Genomic DNA, 13557 nt, shown 5'->3' on the forward strand with positions numbered 1-13557 from the left:
GTCCCCATCCAGACTTCTCTGTATTATTGTCCAACACAAAATGATTATTTAAAAAAAAAGTGTTCTCCTATTAAACATGCCTTGCAATATTCAGACTGTCCTTAACCAGACCACTGCCCATTTGGTTGGAGCAGAGAGCAAATGTGTCTAGATTTCGATAACAGACACCATGAATGGAGTCTGGAAATGCAGTTCTCATGGGTCTGGATCTAACTGTGGCAGTGCTGCCATAATCTGATATCTGTAGTCCTGAAAAACAGATGAAAACTTCCCTGTTAAAAGATGTAAATCTTGAAAGAGTAAAAATGATAGCAGTTGTTTAAGTGTGTGAGGGTTTATGGAAAAGTGAGTTGGATTGTAGTATATTATATATCTAAGTATAGTTATGGCCTAGTTATTAATGCTTCAGTCCAAATAAGTACCAAAACCTTGGTACTCTGAATAATGTATTATTGTTGGAGGCTAGGTCAGTGAAAACATCAGGATTTCTGAGTAGGAGACTCAATAAAAGAAGAAAAAAGGAGATAGAGGAACCAAGATGGTGATGCAGGTAAACTCAGTACTCGCATCCTCCCACAACCACATCAAAATTACAACTAGCTCAGCCAGAGTGGCTCAGTGGTTGAGCGTTGACCTATGAACCAGGAAGTCACGGTTCTATTCCTGGTCAGGGCACATGCCCACGTTGTAGGCTTAATCCCCAGTGTGGGACATGCATGAGGCAGCTAGCTGATCAATGATTCTCATCATTGATGTTTCTATCTCTCTCCCTCCCTTTCTCTAAAATCAATAAAAACATATTTTTAAAAAATTACAACTAAAATTCAGAACAACCATCATTCAGAACCACTTGAAATCTGGTGAATGGAAGCTCTACAATTAGAGAGTTAAAGAAGAAACCACATTGAGACTGGTAGGAGGAGCGGAGGCATGGAACAGGCTGGTTTGACACCCACATCTGGAGTTTTTTTAATTCGGAGGGACATCTTGAGTGTGGAGGTACCCCCACCTTGGAGGAGATAGGGGTCCTTGCCCCACACCAGGCCCCCAGCCCAGGGTTTCAAAGCTGGGAATAGACGTCCCCATAACTTCTGGCTGTAAAAACCAGCAGGGATTGTGGCTGAGTGACATGGAGGCTGCTGGAGTCCCATGCAGTTCTGAAACTGGACAACCAAGGGGTCTGGACAATCTGTCACTACTTGAGCCAATTAAACAGAGACAGGGGTGAATCATATATGTGCATTTATTCCAATAATGCCAGCAGTATGGGAGAGCAGCAGTTCATCCATGAAAATCTGCTCTGTACCTCCCCCCACCCCCCCATAAGCCAGTTGCTTATATTGGGTAGGACAAAACTTATATGGGGAAGTAGGCAAAAGAAATAAGAATGGGTATGCAAAATGGGTATTACAGGCATGGGGAAGTAGGCAATGTAGGCTGGGGTGGGACTCCTTTGTTTAGTTAATAAGGTTGCTAATTTTCCATGATAATAAGCAGTTCTCCAATGAGAGTGGACTGCATTCCAAGATTGATTCCTAGGTCCAAGGTTGACTCCTAGGTCCCTGGGACATACAACTCCTAGCTAGGTTAGAATGTGCTTCATTTAATTAGAACAAAATAATCAAGGTTAACAGAACATGGTTAATACTTTCATAATTATAGCTAGTCTCCAATATTCTATTTCTGCCCCTAACAATTCCTCTTAAAGGGCCCAAGCATGGACTTATTCAGACTTACTTCCTCTGAGCTCTAGCACTTGGGCAGTAGCTTGAAAAAATCCAAGGACGGAATTTTTCCAGGGAGGAAATAAATTGTCTGGCATTAGAGCAAGAACTGGGAGACAGCTTTCTCCAGACAAAAGTGGTGACAGATGTTTATTGTTCCTCTGCTGAGACCTCCCATGCCACAATGCTGAAAGGCAGTTGCCATATCTTAGTCTCCATCAACCTTGCTCATACTGTTCATCCCACCTTGCTGACTTCCTGAGATCCTGCCCCACCCAATTTGCAGCCCACCTAAGCTATTTGTAGTGGCTTTTCCATACAAAAGGCCTGTCCTGGCTCAGACTCCAGACTTTCCTAAAATCTTTCAAACAAGTAGCAGCTGATCTCAGTTTGTCCCATACCTCTTGATAAGTTGACCCCTGGCTCAGCACTAACAGCAGCTTGCCAAGGTTCACAGCTTGGCCTCTCCTCGGCACCTCCAAGCCCAACACAAATAGCAGCCATCTGCAGATGCTCTCCAACTCATGCCGGGTGGCCCCAGGTGGGGCATAGTCAGTGGCTGACTTTGTACCTTCCAGGAATCCCCAGAGCCAATACACCCAGCGGACAGCTTCAGACCACACTAGATTACAACTCTACCACATCCACCAGTGACACACTCAAGGGGCAGACTCAGTGAGCACCAAAGCCCCACTGAAGCAAGTCCTGCTCCATAAGGGTATCTCCTGCACAGCAGTTTTTCTGCTGTAGTCACAACTGGTCCTCACAGCCAATTGGCCTGGATGTCAGTTCCTCCCAATAATGCCAACAGCAATCAAGGCTCAACTACAACAGGACAGTGCACACAGCCCACACAGGGGCACACCTAAAATGCCCAGCTCAGGTGCCTGGGCAGGCTGAGCCACTAGGCCCTACAGGACACACTACATATGGTCACTCTACCAATTCCAGGAGAAACAGCAGCTCTGCCTAATACATAGAAACAAACATAGGGAAGCAGCCAAAATGGGGAGACAAACATGTCACAAATGAAAGAGCAGAAGAAATATCAAGAAAAAGAATAAATGAAATGGAAGCAAGCACACTACTAGATACAGAGTTCAAAACAATGGTTATAAGGATGCTCAAGGAACTTAATGAAAGCTTCCAGGAATTTAGTGAGAATGTTAAGGAACTTAGTGAGAATTTCAAGGAAATTAGTGAGAACATCAAAGACATGAAAGAGGACCAGTCAAAAATGAAGGAGCCCTGCCTGGCTTGGCTCAGTGGATAGAACGTCATCCTGCAGATTGAAGGGTCCCAGGTTTGATTTCAGCCAAGGCACATGCCTGGGTTGCAGGCTTAATCCCCAGTGGGGGGTGTGCAGGAGGCAGCCAATCAATGATTCTCTCTCATTATTGATGTTTCTATCACTCCTCCCTTCCTCTCTGAAATCAATAAAGAAATATATTTTTTTAAAAATGAAGGATAATTTACAGTAGAGTAGAGGATGCAGAGAATCAAATCAGTGATTTGGGATATGAGGAAGTAAAAAATACCCAATTAGAAGAGCAACAAGAAAAAGAATCCAAAAATATGAAGATAGTGTAATGAGCCTCTGGGACAACTTCAAGGGTACCAACATTCGCATCATGGGTATGCCAGAAGGAGAAGAAAGGGAACAAGAAATTGAAAACCTATTTGAAGAAATAATGACAGAAAACTTCCCTGCCTGGTGAAAGAAATAGACGTACAAGTCCAGGAAGTGCAGAGAGTACCAAGCAAGAGGAACCCAAAGAGGCCCACACCAAGATGCATCATAATTAAAACACCAAAGGTTAAAGACAAAGAGAGAATCTGAAAGCAGTGAAAGAAAAGCAGTTAGTAACCTATAAGGGAGCACCCATACATTGATCAGCTGATTTTTCAACAGAAACTGTGCAGGCCAGAAGGAACTGGCAAGAAATATTCAAAAGTGATAAAAACCAAGGACCTACAACCAAGATTACCCAGCTTTATCACTTAGAATTCAGCGGTTCTCAACCTGTGGGTTACGAACAATGAAAATACATCTGCATATCAGATATTTACATTACGATTCATAACAGTAGCAAAATTACAGTTATAAAGTAGCAACGAAAATAATTTTATGGTTGGGGGTCACCACAACATGAGGAACTATTAAAGGGTCGCAGCATTAGGAAGGTTGAGAACCACTGGAGATAAAGAGCTTCATAGACAAGAAAAAGCTAAAGGAGTTCACCACCACCAAACCAGTATTACATGAAATGTTGAAGGGTATTCTTTAAGAAAAGGAAAAAGGAGCCCTAGCTGGTTTGGCTCAGTGGATAGAGTGTCAGCCTGCGAGCTGAAAGGTCCCAGGTTCGATTCCGGTCGAGGGCACATGCCCGGGTTGTGGGCTCGATCCCCAGTGGGGGACTTGCAGGAGGCAGCCATCCATGATTCTTCTCTCATCATGGATGTTTCTATCTATCTCTCCCTCTTCCTTCCTCTCTGAAATCAATAAAAATATATTTTAAAAAAATAGAGTTGAAAGGTCTGAGTTAGGCCCAATTCTTTAAAAAAAAAAAAAGGAAAAAGGAGATAAAAAATATGAACAATAAAATGGCAACAATGGAATCTAAAAATCAAAATAAACAAGGAATCTAATGAACAAAATAAACTGATGAATAAAACAGAACCAGAGTCATGTAAACCTAGAACAGACTGATGAATCTCAGAGGGAAGGAGGGAAGAGATTAACCAAAGAACTTATATGTACATATGCATTACCTATGGACACAGACACTAGGGTGATGAAAACCTAGGGCAGGTTGGGATCAGGGTGGAGGAGGGCAATGAGAGAGGAAACAGGGCAGCGTCTGTAATTCAACAATGAAGATTTTAAAGATGAAGAAGGAAAAAATATGTGCATAAGCCTACAATTAGAGTTAAAAATAGGTCAGATTTCTCTCACATGATCCTTCTTTCACTGGCTCCTCCAACCTACTCTGTTGGCCTTTTTTTTTTTTAAAGCATTGCAGTACCTTCACTTATTTCCCTTTTTGCTGTGGGCCCTATAAGCATGATCAACTTAGCAACTGCCACATATGCTGCAATTTTCATAGATTCTGCAAGTTTTTCAAGGTAAGAAATTTATCAAGGGGAGTTTCCTGCCTTAGCGTTGGCAGTAAACTTTTTATGCTATGCTACATTTACAATGAGATGGCTACTAACCTGTATAATACATGCTATGCCCTCACGAGTACTCAAGTACTTATTGGCCATGTTTTAGATAGTTTTTTAGAAATAGTGATGCCATTAAACCCTCTCATCTATTTTTCTCATATTTTTGCCAGCCAGCAGGGATTGGGTTCAGTATTGATTCTGGAATGGAAATTTTTCTGAGCAAAGTTGATAAAGCTATTGCCTCCCATGTTTTTTGTTTTTTTAAATAAATCTTTATTGTTCAGATTATTACAGTTGTTCCTTTTTTCCCCCCATAGCTTCCCTTCACCCAGTTCCCACCCCACCCCATGCCCTTATCCCCTCCCATTGTCCTCATCCATGGGTGTAAGATTTTTGTCCAATCTCTTCCTGTACCCCTCACATCCCCTCCTCCCCACCGAGAATTGTCAGTCCACTCCCTTTCTATGCCCCTGATTCTGTTATATTCACCAGTTTATTCTGTTCTTCAGATTTTTTATTCACTTGATTTTTAGATTTCTCTTGTTTGAGGTTCTCTGTGCTTCCTGATTGTAAGTCTATTTCTTTCACCAGGTAGAGGGAGTTTTCTGTCAATATTTCTTCAAATATGTTTTCAATATCTTGCTCTCTCTTCTTCTGGCACCCCCATAATTTGGATATTAGTATGCTTGAAGTTGTCCCAGAGGCTCCTTACACTATCTTCATATTTTTGGATTCTTTTTTCTTTTTGCTCTTCTGGTTGGGTGTTTGCTTCTTCATATTTCAAATCTTTGATTTGATTCTTGGGATCCTCTCGTCTGCTGTTGGATCTCTGTATATTATTCTTTATTTCAGTCAGTGTATGCTTAATTTCTGATTGCTCCTTTTTCATATCCTTGAGGGTCTCACTAAATTTCTCAGAGGTTTCTAGAAAATTCTTGAGTAACCTTATAACCATGGTTTTGAACTCTATATCCAGTATTTTGCTTTCATCCATTTCTTTCATTTGTGACTTGTTTCTTTGTCTCCGCATTTTGGCTGCTTCCCAGTGTTTGTTTCTATGTACTGGGTAGCTGATAAGTCTCCTTGAGTTGTTAGAGTGGCCTTGTGTGGTTGGTGTCCTATAGGGCCCAGTGGCTCAGCCTCCCCAGTCACTTGAGGTGGACGCTCTTGGTGCACGCCTTTGTAGGATGTTTGCACAGTCTTGTTGTAGTTAACCCTTGATTGCTATTGGTATCACTGGGAGGAATTGACCTCCAGGCCAATTGGCTTTGGTGACCAGCTTTGTCTACACTGGAAGATCTGTTGCATAGGAGACACCCTTATGGGGCAGGACTTTCTTCAGCAGGGCTTTGGTCGTCACTGAGTCTGCCCCTTGAGTGTGTCTCTTATGGATGTGAAGAGTTGTAATCCGTTATCATCTCCAGGGAGTTGCAAGGTCAGCCACTGTCTGGGGCCACTCAGCAGGAGCTACAGAGACATCTGCAGATTCCTCTTCTTTGTATGGAGTTTGGAAGTGCCCAGACAAGGCCCAGCTGTGGCACAAGGCCACTGCTGCTACCAGGTATTGAGCGTTCTTTTGAAATCTCTGGGACTCTCTGACCCAGGTACAGTTTGTTTTAGGCAAAAGGCCAGGCCATTCATATGCAAAATCCGATGCACACAGCTTGGGTGGAGTTGTAAATTGGGAGGGGCAGGGTCTCTGGGAATCACCAGGGCAGAACAAACAGCAATGGCTTCCCTGAACGGAGAAGTCCTGCGCACCAGCTCAGGAACAATGATTGCTTCGAGCACCTCTACCAGTAAGTTGCCTTCATATTCCTGTCCCAATGCCAGACAGTCCAGTTTCTCCCCGTATGTGTCTGGGTCCCCCAGAGTCTCACCTGTAACTGGAATCCAGGACCAGCGGGAGCTTGTATCTCCCTCCCGGTTTAAAGAACAGCATATCCAGGTGCCAGCACTTTCCACACCTCTGCACCTCTTACCGGTCTCAGTGCACTTTCTTTACCTCTTTAATTGTAGAATTTCCACTCAGCCAGCTTTCCCGCGGTTCTGGGTGGTAGTTGTTCTGCCGTTTAGTTGTAATTTTGGTGTGGTTGTGAGAGGCAGCAAGTATAGGTGATTACCTATGCCACCATCTTGGTTTCTCCTCTGCCTCCATGTTTTAAGAAATTCTTACAGTATAGGCTTGCATGTGTTAAGTGTTTATTAACTACAGATACCAGGAACAAATTCTTTTTTTGTTGTTGTTGTTTGTTTTTTTTGTTTGTTTGTTTTCTTTTTTTTCTTTTTTTTTTTAATTGCTTAAAGTATTACAAAGAGTATTACATATGTCTCCTTTTTTTTCCCCCCGCCCTTGACAATCCCCTGGACTCCCCTACCCCCCAGTGTCTTATGTCCATTGGTTATGCTTATATGCATGCATACAAGTCCTTTGGTTGATCTCTTCCCCACCCCCCTCCTGCCCTCCCACCCTCCCCAGCCTTCCTGCTGTAGTTTGACAGTCTGTTCGAGGCAGCTCTGCCTCTGTATTTATTTTTGTTCATAAGTTTATAATGGTCTTTATTATCCAGAAATGAGTGACATCATGTGGTATTTTTCCTTCATTGACTGGCTTATTTCACTTAACATAATGCTCTCCAGTTCCATCCATGACGTTGCAAATGGTAAGAGTTCCTTTCTTTTTACCGCAGCATAGTATTCCATCGTGTAGATGTACCACAGTTTTCTAATCCATTCATCTACAGATGGGCACTTAGGCTGTTTCCAGATCTTAGCTATGGTGAATTGTGCTGCTATGAACATAGGGGTGCATATATCCTTTCTGATTGGTGTTTCTGGTTTCCTGGGATATATTCCTAGAAGTGGGATCACAGGGTCAAATGGGAGTTCCATTTGTAGTTTTTTGAGGAAACTCCATACTGTCTTCCATAGTGGCTGCACCAGTCTGCGTTCCCACCAGCAGTGCACAAGTGTTCCTTTTTCTCCACATCCTCTCCAGCACTTGTCATTTGTTGATTTGTTGATGATAGCCAGTCTGACAGGTGTGAGATTGTACCTCATTGTTGTTTTGATTTGCATCTCTCGGAAGGGGGGCCGGGAGAGGTGGCAGTGAATTGAGTGCTGAGACACCCCTGAGCCTAGGACTGGGGCAGCCATTCTCTCCGGAGAGTGAGACTCCTCCCCCCAGCCCCCAGGCAAGGAGCACAGCCACACCCAGATTCCACCCTGTACAAGATCAAGGATTAAAATAACCTGATCAGTCCCTGGGAGTTAACAGGGTCTGGCCTATAGAGGGATTTTCAATCCCAGCAACAACACAGCGCCAGTAACTATTACGCAGCCAGCTCTGGGCAGTGAACTTCCACTGGACAGAGAGGCCCTATTGCCTCAGAGGCCAACCCCAGAACACTGCCACCCAGAGGCTGACCCACAAACTGACTCTTTGCTAAACACAAAATAAGGCAGTCTGGGAAACAAATGCGGCCTGCTTTAAAATAAGGACTGTGGTTTACAACACAGAGGAACAGTGTATCGCAGGGAAACTCAACACTCTCCTGAATACCTGGCAGGTCTAAGGCGAGCCACACTGAAGAATAGAAGAACAGAAGGACCTTCACTACTGCAATTTTTTTTTTCTTTTTTCACCTTTTAACTAAGAAACCAATTTTTTTTCTTTTTTTTTTTTCTTCTTCTTTTTTTTCTTTTCTTTTCTTTTTTTTCTTCTTTTTCCATCACCTGATTTGCATCTCTCGGATGATTAGTGACTTTGAGCATGTTTTCATATGTCTCTTGGCTTTCTGAATGTCCTCTTTTGAAAGGTGTCTATTTAGATCCTTTGCCCATTTTTTAATTGGATTGTTTATCTTCCTTTTGTTAAGTTGTATGAGTTCCCTATAAATTTTGGAGATTAGGCCCTTATCAGATATGACATTGGCAAATATGTTTTCCCACACAGTGGGTTTTCTTGTTGTTTTGTTGATGGTTTCTTTTGCTGTGCAGAAGCTTTTTATTTTGATGTAGTCCCATTTGTTTATTTTCTCTTTAGTTTCCATTGCCCTAGGAGCTGTATCAGTGAAGAAATTGCTTCGGCATATGTCTGAGATTTTGTTGCCTTTGGATTTTTCTAGTATTTGTATGGTTTCCCGTCGTATATTTAAGTCCTTTATCCATTTTGAGTTTATTTTTGTGTATGGTGTAAGTTGGTGGTCTGGTTTCATTTTCTTGCATGTATCTGTCCAATTTTCCCAAAACCATTTATTGAAGAGACTATCTTGACTCCATTGTATGTCCTTGCCTCCTTTGTCAAATATTAATTGAGCGTATTGGTTGGGGCTGATTTCTGGGCTCTCTATTCTATTCCATTGATCTATATGTCTGTTTTGTGCCAGTACCAGGCAGTTTTGAGAACAGTGGCTTTGTAATACAGCTTGATATCTGGTATTGAGATCCCACCTACTTTGTTCTTTCTCAGGATCGCTGCAGCTATTCGTGGTTGTTTTTTATTCCAGATGAATTTTTGGAGAGTACGTTCTAGGTCTGTGAAATATGCCATTGGTATTTTAATGGGAAGTGTGTTGAATTTATAGTTTGCTTTGGGTAGTATGGACATTTTAATGATGTTGATTCTACCAATCCAAGAACATGGTATGTTCTTCCACCTCTTTATGTCTTCCTCTATCTCTTTTCTCAACGTCCTGTAGTTTTCTGAGAAGAGGTCTTTTACCTCTTTAGTTAAGTTTATTCCTAGGTAGCTTAATTTTTTTGGTGCGATGGTAAATGGGATTCCTTTTTTAGTCTCTCCTTCTGCACATTCACTATTGGTGTATAGAAATGCCATAGATTTCTTGGCGTTAATTTTGTATCCTGCTACATTGCCGAATTCTTTTATTAAGTCTACTAGTTTATTGATGGAATCTTTAGGGTTTTTTAAGTATAATATCATGTCATCTGCAAATAAGGACAGTTTTACTTCTTCTTTTCCAATTTGGATGCCTTTTATTTCTTCTTCTTGTCTAATTGCAATGGCTAATACTTCCAGTACTATGTCGAACAGGAGTGGTGCAAGTGGGCATCCCTGTCTTGTTCCTGTTCTTAGGGGAAATGGTGTTAGTTTTTGTCCATTGAGTATGATGTTGGCTGTGGGTTTGTCATGTATGGCTTTTATTATGTTGAGGTATGATCCTTCAATTCCCACCTTGCTGAGAGTTTTTATCAAAAATGGGTGTTGAATTTTGTCAAATGCTTTTTCTGGATCAATTGATATGACTATGTGGTTTTTTTCTTTCGATTTGTTTATGTGATATATCACGTTTATTGATTTGCGGATATTGTACCATCCTTGCATCCCTGGGATAAATCCTACTTGGTCGTGGTGTATAATCTTTCTGATGTACTGCTGGATCCGATTTGCTAAGATTTTGTTGAGGATTTTGGCATCTATGTTCATGAGGGATATTGGCCTGTAATTCTCTTTCATTGTGTTGTCTTTACCTGGTTTTGGTATTAGGGTGATGCTGGCTTCATAGAATGAGCTTGGAAGTGTTCCTTCCTCTTGGATTTTTTTTAAAAATATATTTTATTGATTTTTTTACAGAGAGGAAGGGAGAGAGATAGAGAGTTAGAAACATCGATGAGAGAGAAACTTCGATCAGCTGCCTCCTGCACATCTCCCACTGGGGAAGTGCCCGCAACCCAGGTACATGCCCTTGACCGGAATCGAACCTGGGACCCTTCAGTCCGCAGGCCGACGCTCTATCCACTGAGCCAAACCGGTTTCGGCTCCTCTTGGATTTTTTGTAGTAGTCTGAGGAGGATAGGTTTTAGTTCTTCCTTGAATGTTTGGTAAAACTCCCCTGTGAAGCCATCTGGTCCTGGGCTTTTGTTTGATGGAAGCTTTTTGATGACTGCTTCAATTTCTTCCATAGTTATTGGCCTATTGAGATTTTTAGATTCTTCCTGATCAAGTTTTGGAATGTTGTATTTTTCTAGGAATATGTCCATTTCCTCCAGGTTGTCTAGTTTGTTGGAGTAGAGTTGTCCATAGTATTTTTTAACAATCATTTGTATTTCTGTGGGATCTGTTGTTATTTCGCCTCTATCATTTCTGATTTTGTTGATTTGGGTCCTTTCTCTTTGCTTCTTGGTGAGCCTGGCTAGAGGTTCATCAATCTTGTTTATCCTTTCAAAGAACCAGCTCTTTGTTTCATTGATTTTCTGTATTGTTTTTTTGGTCTCTATGTCATTTATTTCTGCTCTAATCTTTATTATCTCCTTCCTTCTGCTCACTCTGGGCTTTTCTTGTTGCTCTCTTTCTAATTCTTTGAGATGTAGATTTAGATGATTTACTACCATTTTTTCTTGTTTTTTGAGATAGGCCTGTAGAGCTATAAACTTCCCTCTCAGGACTGCTTTCATTGCGTCCCAAACGTTTTGGATTGTTGTGTTTTCATTGTCATTAGTTTCCAGGATGTTTTTAATTTCTTCTTTGATCTCATTGGTAACCCAATCAATATTTAGTAACGTGCTATTCAGCTTCCAAGTGTTTGCGTATTTTGAGTTGTTTTTGTTGTAGTTTATTTCTAATATTATGGCCTTGTGGTCTGAGAAGATGCTTGGTATGATTTCAATCTTCTTGAATTTGGGGAGACTTTTTTTGTGACTCAATATGTGGTCTATTTTTGAAGATATCCCATGAGCACTTGAGAAGAACGTATATTTTGTGGCTTTGGGGTGAAGTGTCAGGAACAAATTCTTTTTGACAAATGTTTTTAGATATGCTTAATCTGAGAATATTCGCAGAAAAATATTCATGATTTATTAATTTGTGCACTTCGAAAATGTAACCTTTTTAGTAATTTAGTCAATATTATCTGTTATTCTTTTAATGAACCTTTTTCCCAATCTTTTATTTCAGCTCCAGTGTGCTGCTCTGCTCGTTACAACTTAGCAGTTTTGGCCTTTTTTGGTTTCTTCATTCTGTATGCATTACGTGTGAATCTGAGTGTCGCATTAGTGGATATGGTTGAATCAAATACAACTTTAGCAAATAATAGAACTTCTAAGGAGTGTGCAGAGCATTCTGCTTCCATTAAAGTTATGCATAATCACACAGTAAGTACTATTTTTTTAAAGCAAGCAATCTTAATCTTAAAATATATCTAAGTAAAAAATATTGAAAGGTCTTTCTTCATCCTACAAAAAAATCAAAAACATTTCTTCATGTAAATTCTGAATCACTTTCTTTTGTATTTTCCCAGGAACAGGTTGGACAGTAACTTATAACTAACTTTTGCTATTGTGCTTTAATACTTGTAACATGTGTAATATACCTTGATCTGTTTGAAAAGTTGTCATTTCCTCTATAAACATAACACCCTTGAAGAAAATTTGAAAACCTGTTTGGCATACCAGTGAAGGGGTTCAGAACAGGCCTCTTCAAGACATGCCACTTTGGAATGTAAATTATATTCAGGTGAAGGCAGTTGTGACCCTGTGAGCTTACAAGAAACTTTTATCTCTCCTTTAAAATTTCAAATTAGGGGCCTTGCCCATAATAACAGTTATCACCAGAAATAACTTTTTATGACCTATCTGTAAGGGACGGACAAACTTCTTTTATTTATTGATTGATTTGAGAGAAACATCGACTTGTTGTTCCACTTATTTATGCATTCATTAGTTGAATCTTGTATGTGCCTTGTCTGAGGATTGAAAACTTCTAATTATGGAACATCTGCTTTCATCGTTCTGCAGTGACCTTCCTCTCCTCTGAAGCCCAAAGGTTTCTTGCCTCATCCTTAGTTCAGAACGCCCTATATACCCTTGTTTAAACTTTTTGTCTCTGAGCCTCTCATGTATGTGGTGTTTTCATATCTACATATATAACTAAATTTGGTTATTTTCTCTTATTAATCTGTCTTAATGTAGATTTAATTATTAGACCAGCCAAAAGAACGTTGAGGGTAAAGGAAAGTTTCTTCCTCCCACACAGCACTGTGAGCAGAATATCTCACAGGCTATTTACTGCTCACCCCGACGCTATTGCAGTAGAAAGTTCTTTGGTCCTCTAACGTGGCCCAGCAAAAACATGGTAAGAATTCTTGCCAAGCCCAACTCCCGGATCTCTACCTATAGAGTTTGGTGAATTAGAGTGGTAAGAGTCCTTTTTTCCTTTTCTAAATTTAGGTTAGCAGGAGAAAATATTTTTAAAACTAGTTTCTTGCGCTTAGTGACTCTTGGTTTTTTGGTATGAATGCACATAGGTTTTGTATTCTGATTTTCTTTGTCTCTGGTATTTCTCCTTTCATTTTGTTATATGTTCTGAGAACACAGCTTTAAGACCATTCCATGCTCTCAAGGGAGTTTTCTGTGTCTATCCATTTTCTCCCAGAAATCATGAAAACAGGGCCCCTCATTCTTGTTTTGCACCAGTCAAAGGATGCATATGTATCTGGCAAGCCCTGTGTAGGCTGTGAATCTAACCCCATTAAAAGGAGTAGAGTTGGCCCTGGCCGGGTAGCTCAGTTGGTTAGAGGATTGTCGTAATATGACAAGGTTGCGGGTTTGACCCCCAGTCGAGGCACATACAAGAATCAACCAATGAATGCATAAATAAGTGGAACAACAATCTAGGTTTCTTTTCTGTTCCTCTCTCTCTCTCTCTCTC

General features: G+C 40.8%; 1 protein-coding gene across 3 annotated transcripts in view; it reads left to right on the forward strand.

The window, feature by feature from the left end:
• SLC17A5 (solute carrier family 17 member 5) overlaps window positions 1–13557 on the forward strand; it is an 82255-nt gene that overhangs the window by 11612 nt on the left and 57086 nt on the right. Inside the window, exons 1-2 of one of the 3 annotated variants that reach the window (XM_036316827.1) lie at window positions 6575–6691; window positions 11806–12002. In XM_036316827.1, the coding sequence (XP_036172720.1) occupies window positions 6622–6691; window positions 11806–12002 (267 nt within the window). In that variant the 5' untranslated portion in view covers window positions 6575–6621. Of the gene's footprint in view, window positions 1–6574; window positions 6692–11805; window positions 12003–13557 lie in introns of those variants that run through there. The other 2 variants (XM_036316826.1, XM_036316828.1) reach the window with 2 other exon arrangements.

This window comes from Myotis myotis, unplaced genomic scaffold, assembly GCF_014108235.1.
Source record: "Myotis myotis isolate mMyoMyo1 unplaced genomic scaffold, mMyoMyo1.p scaffold_m19_p_7, whole genome shotgun sequence".
NCBI lineage: Eukaryota > Metazoa > Chordata > Mammalia > Chiroptera > Vespertilionidae > Myotis > Myotis myotis.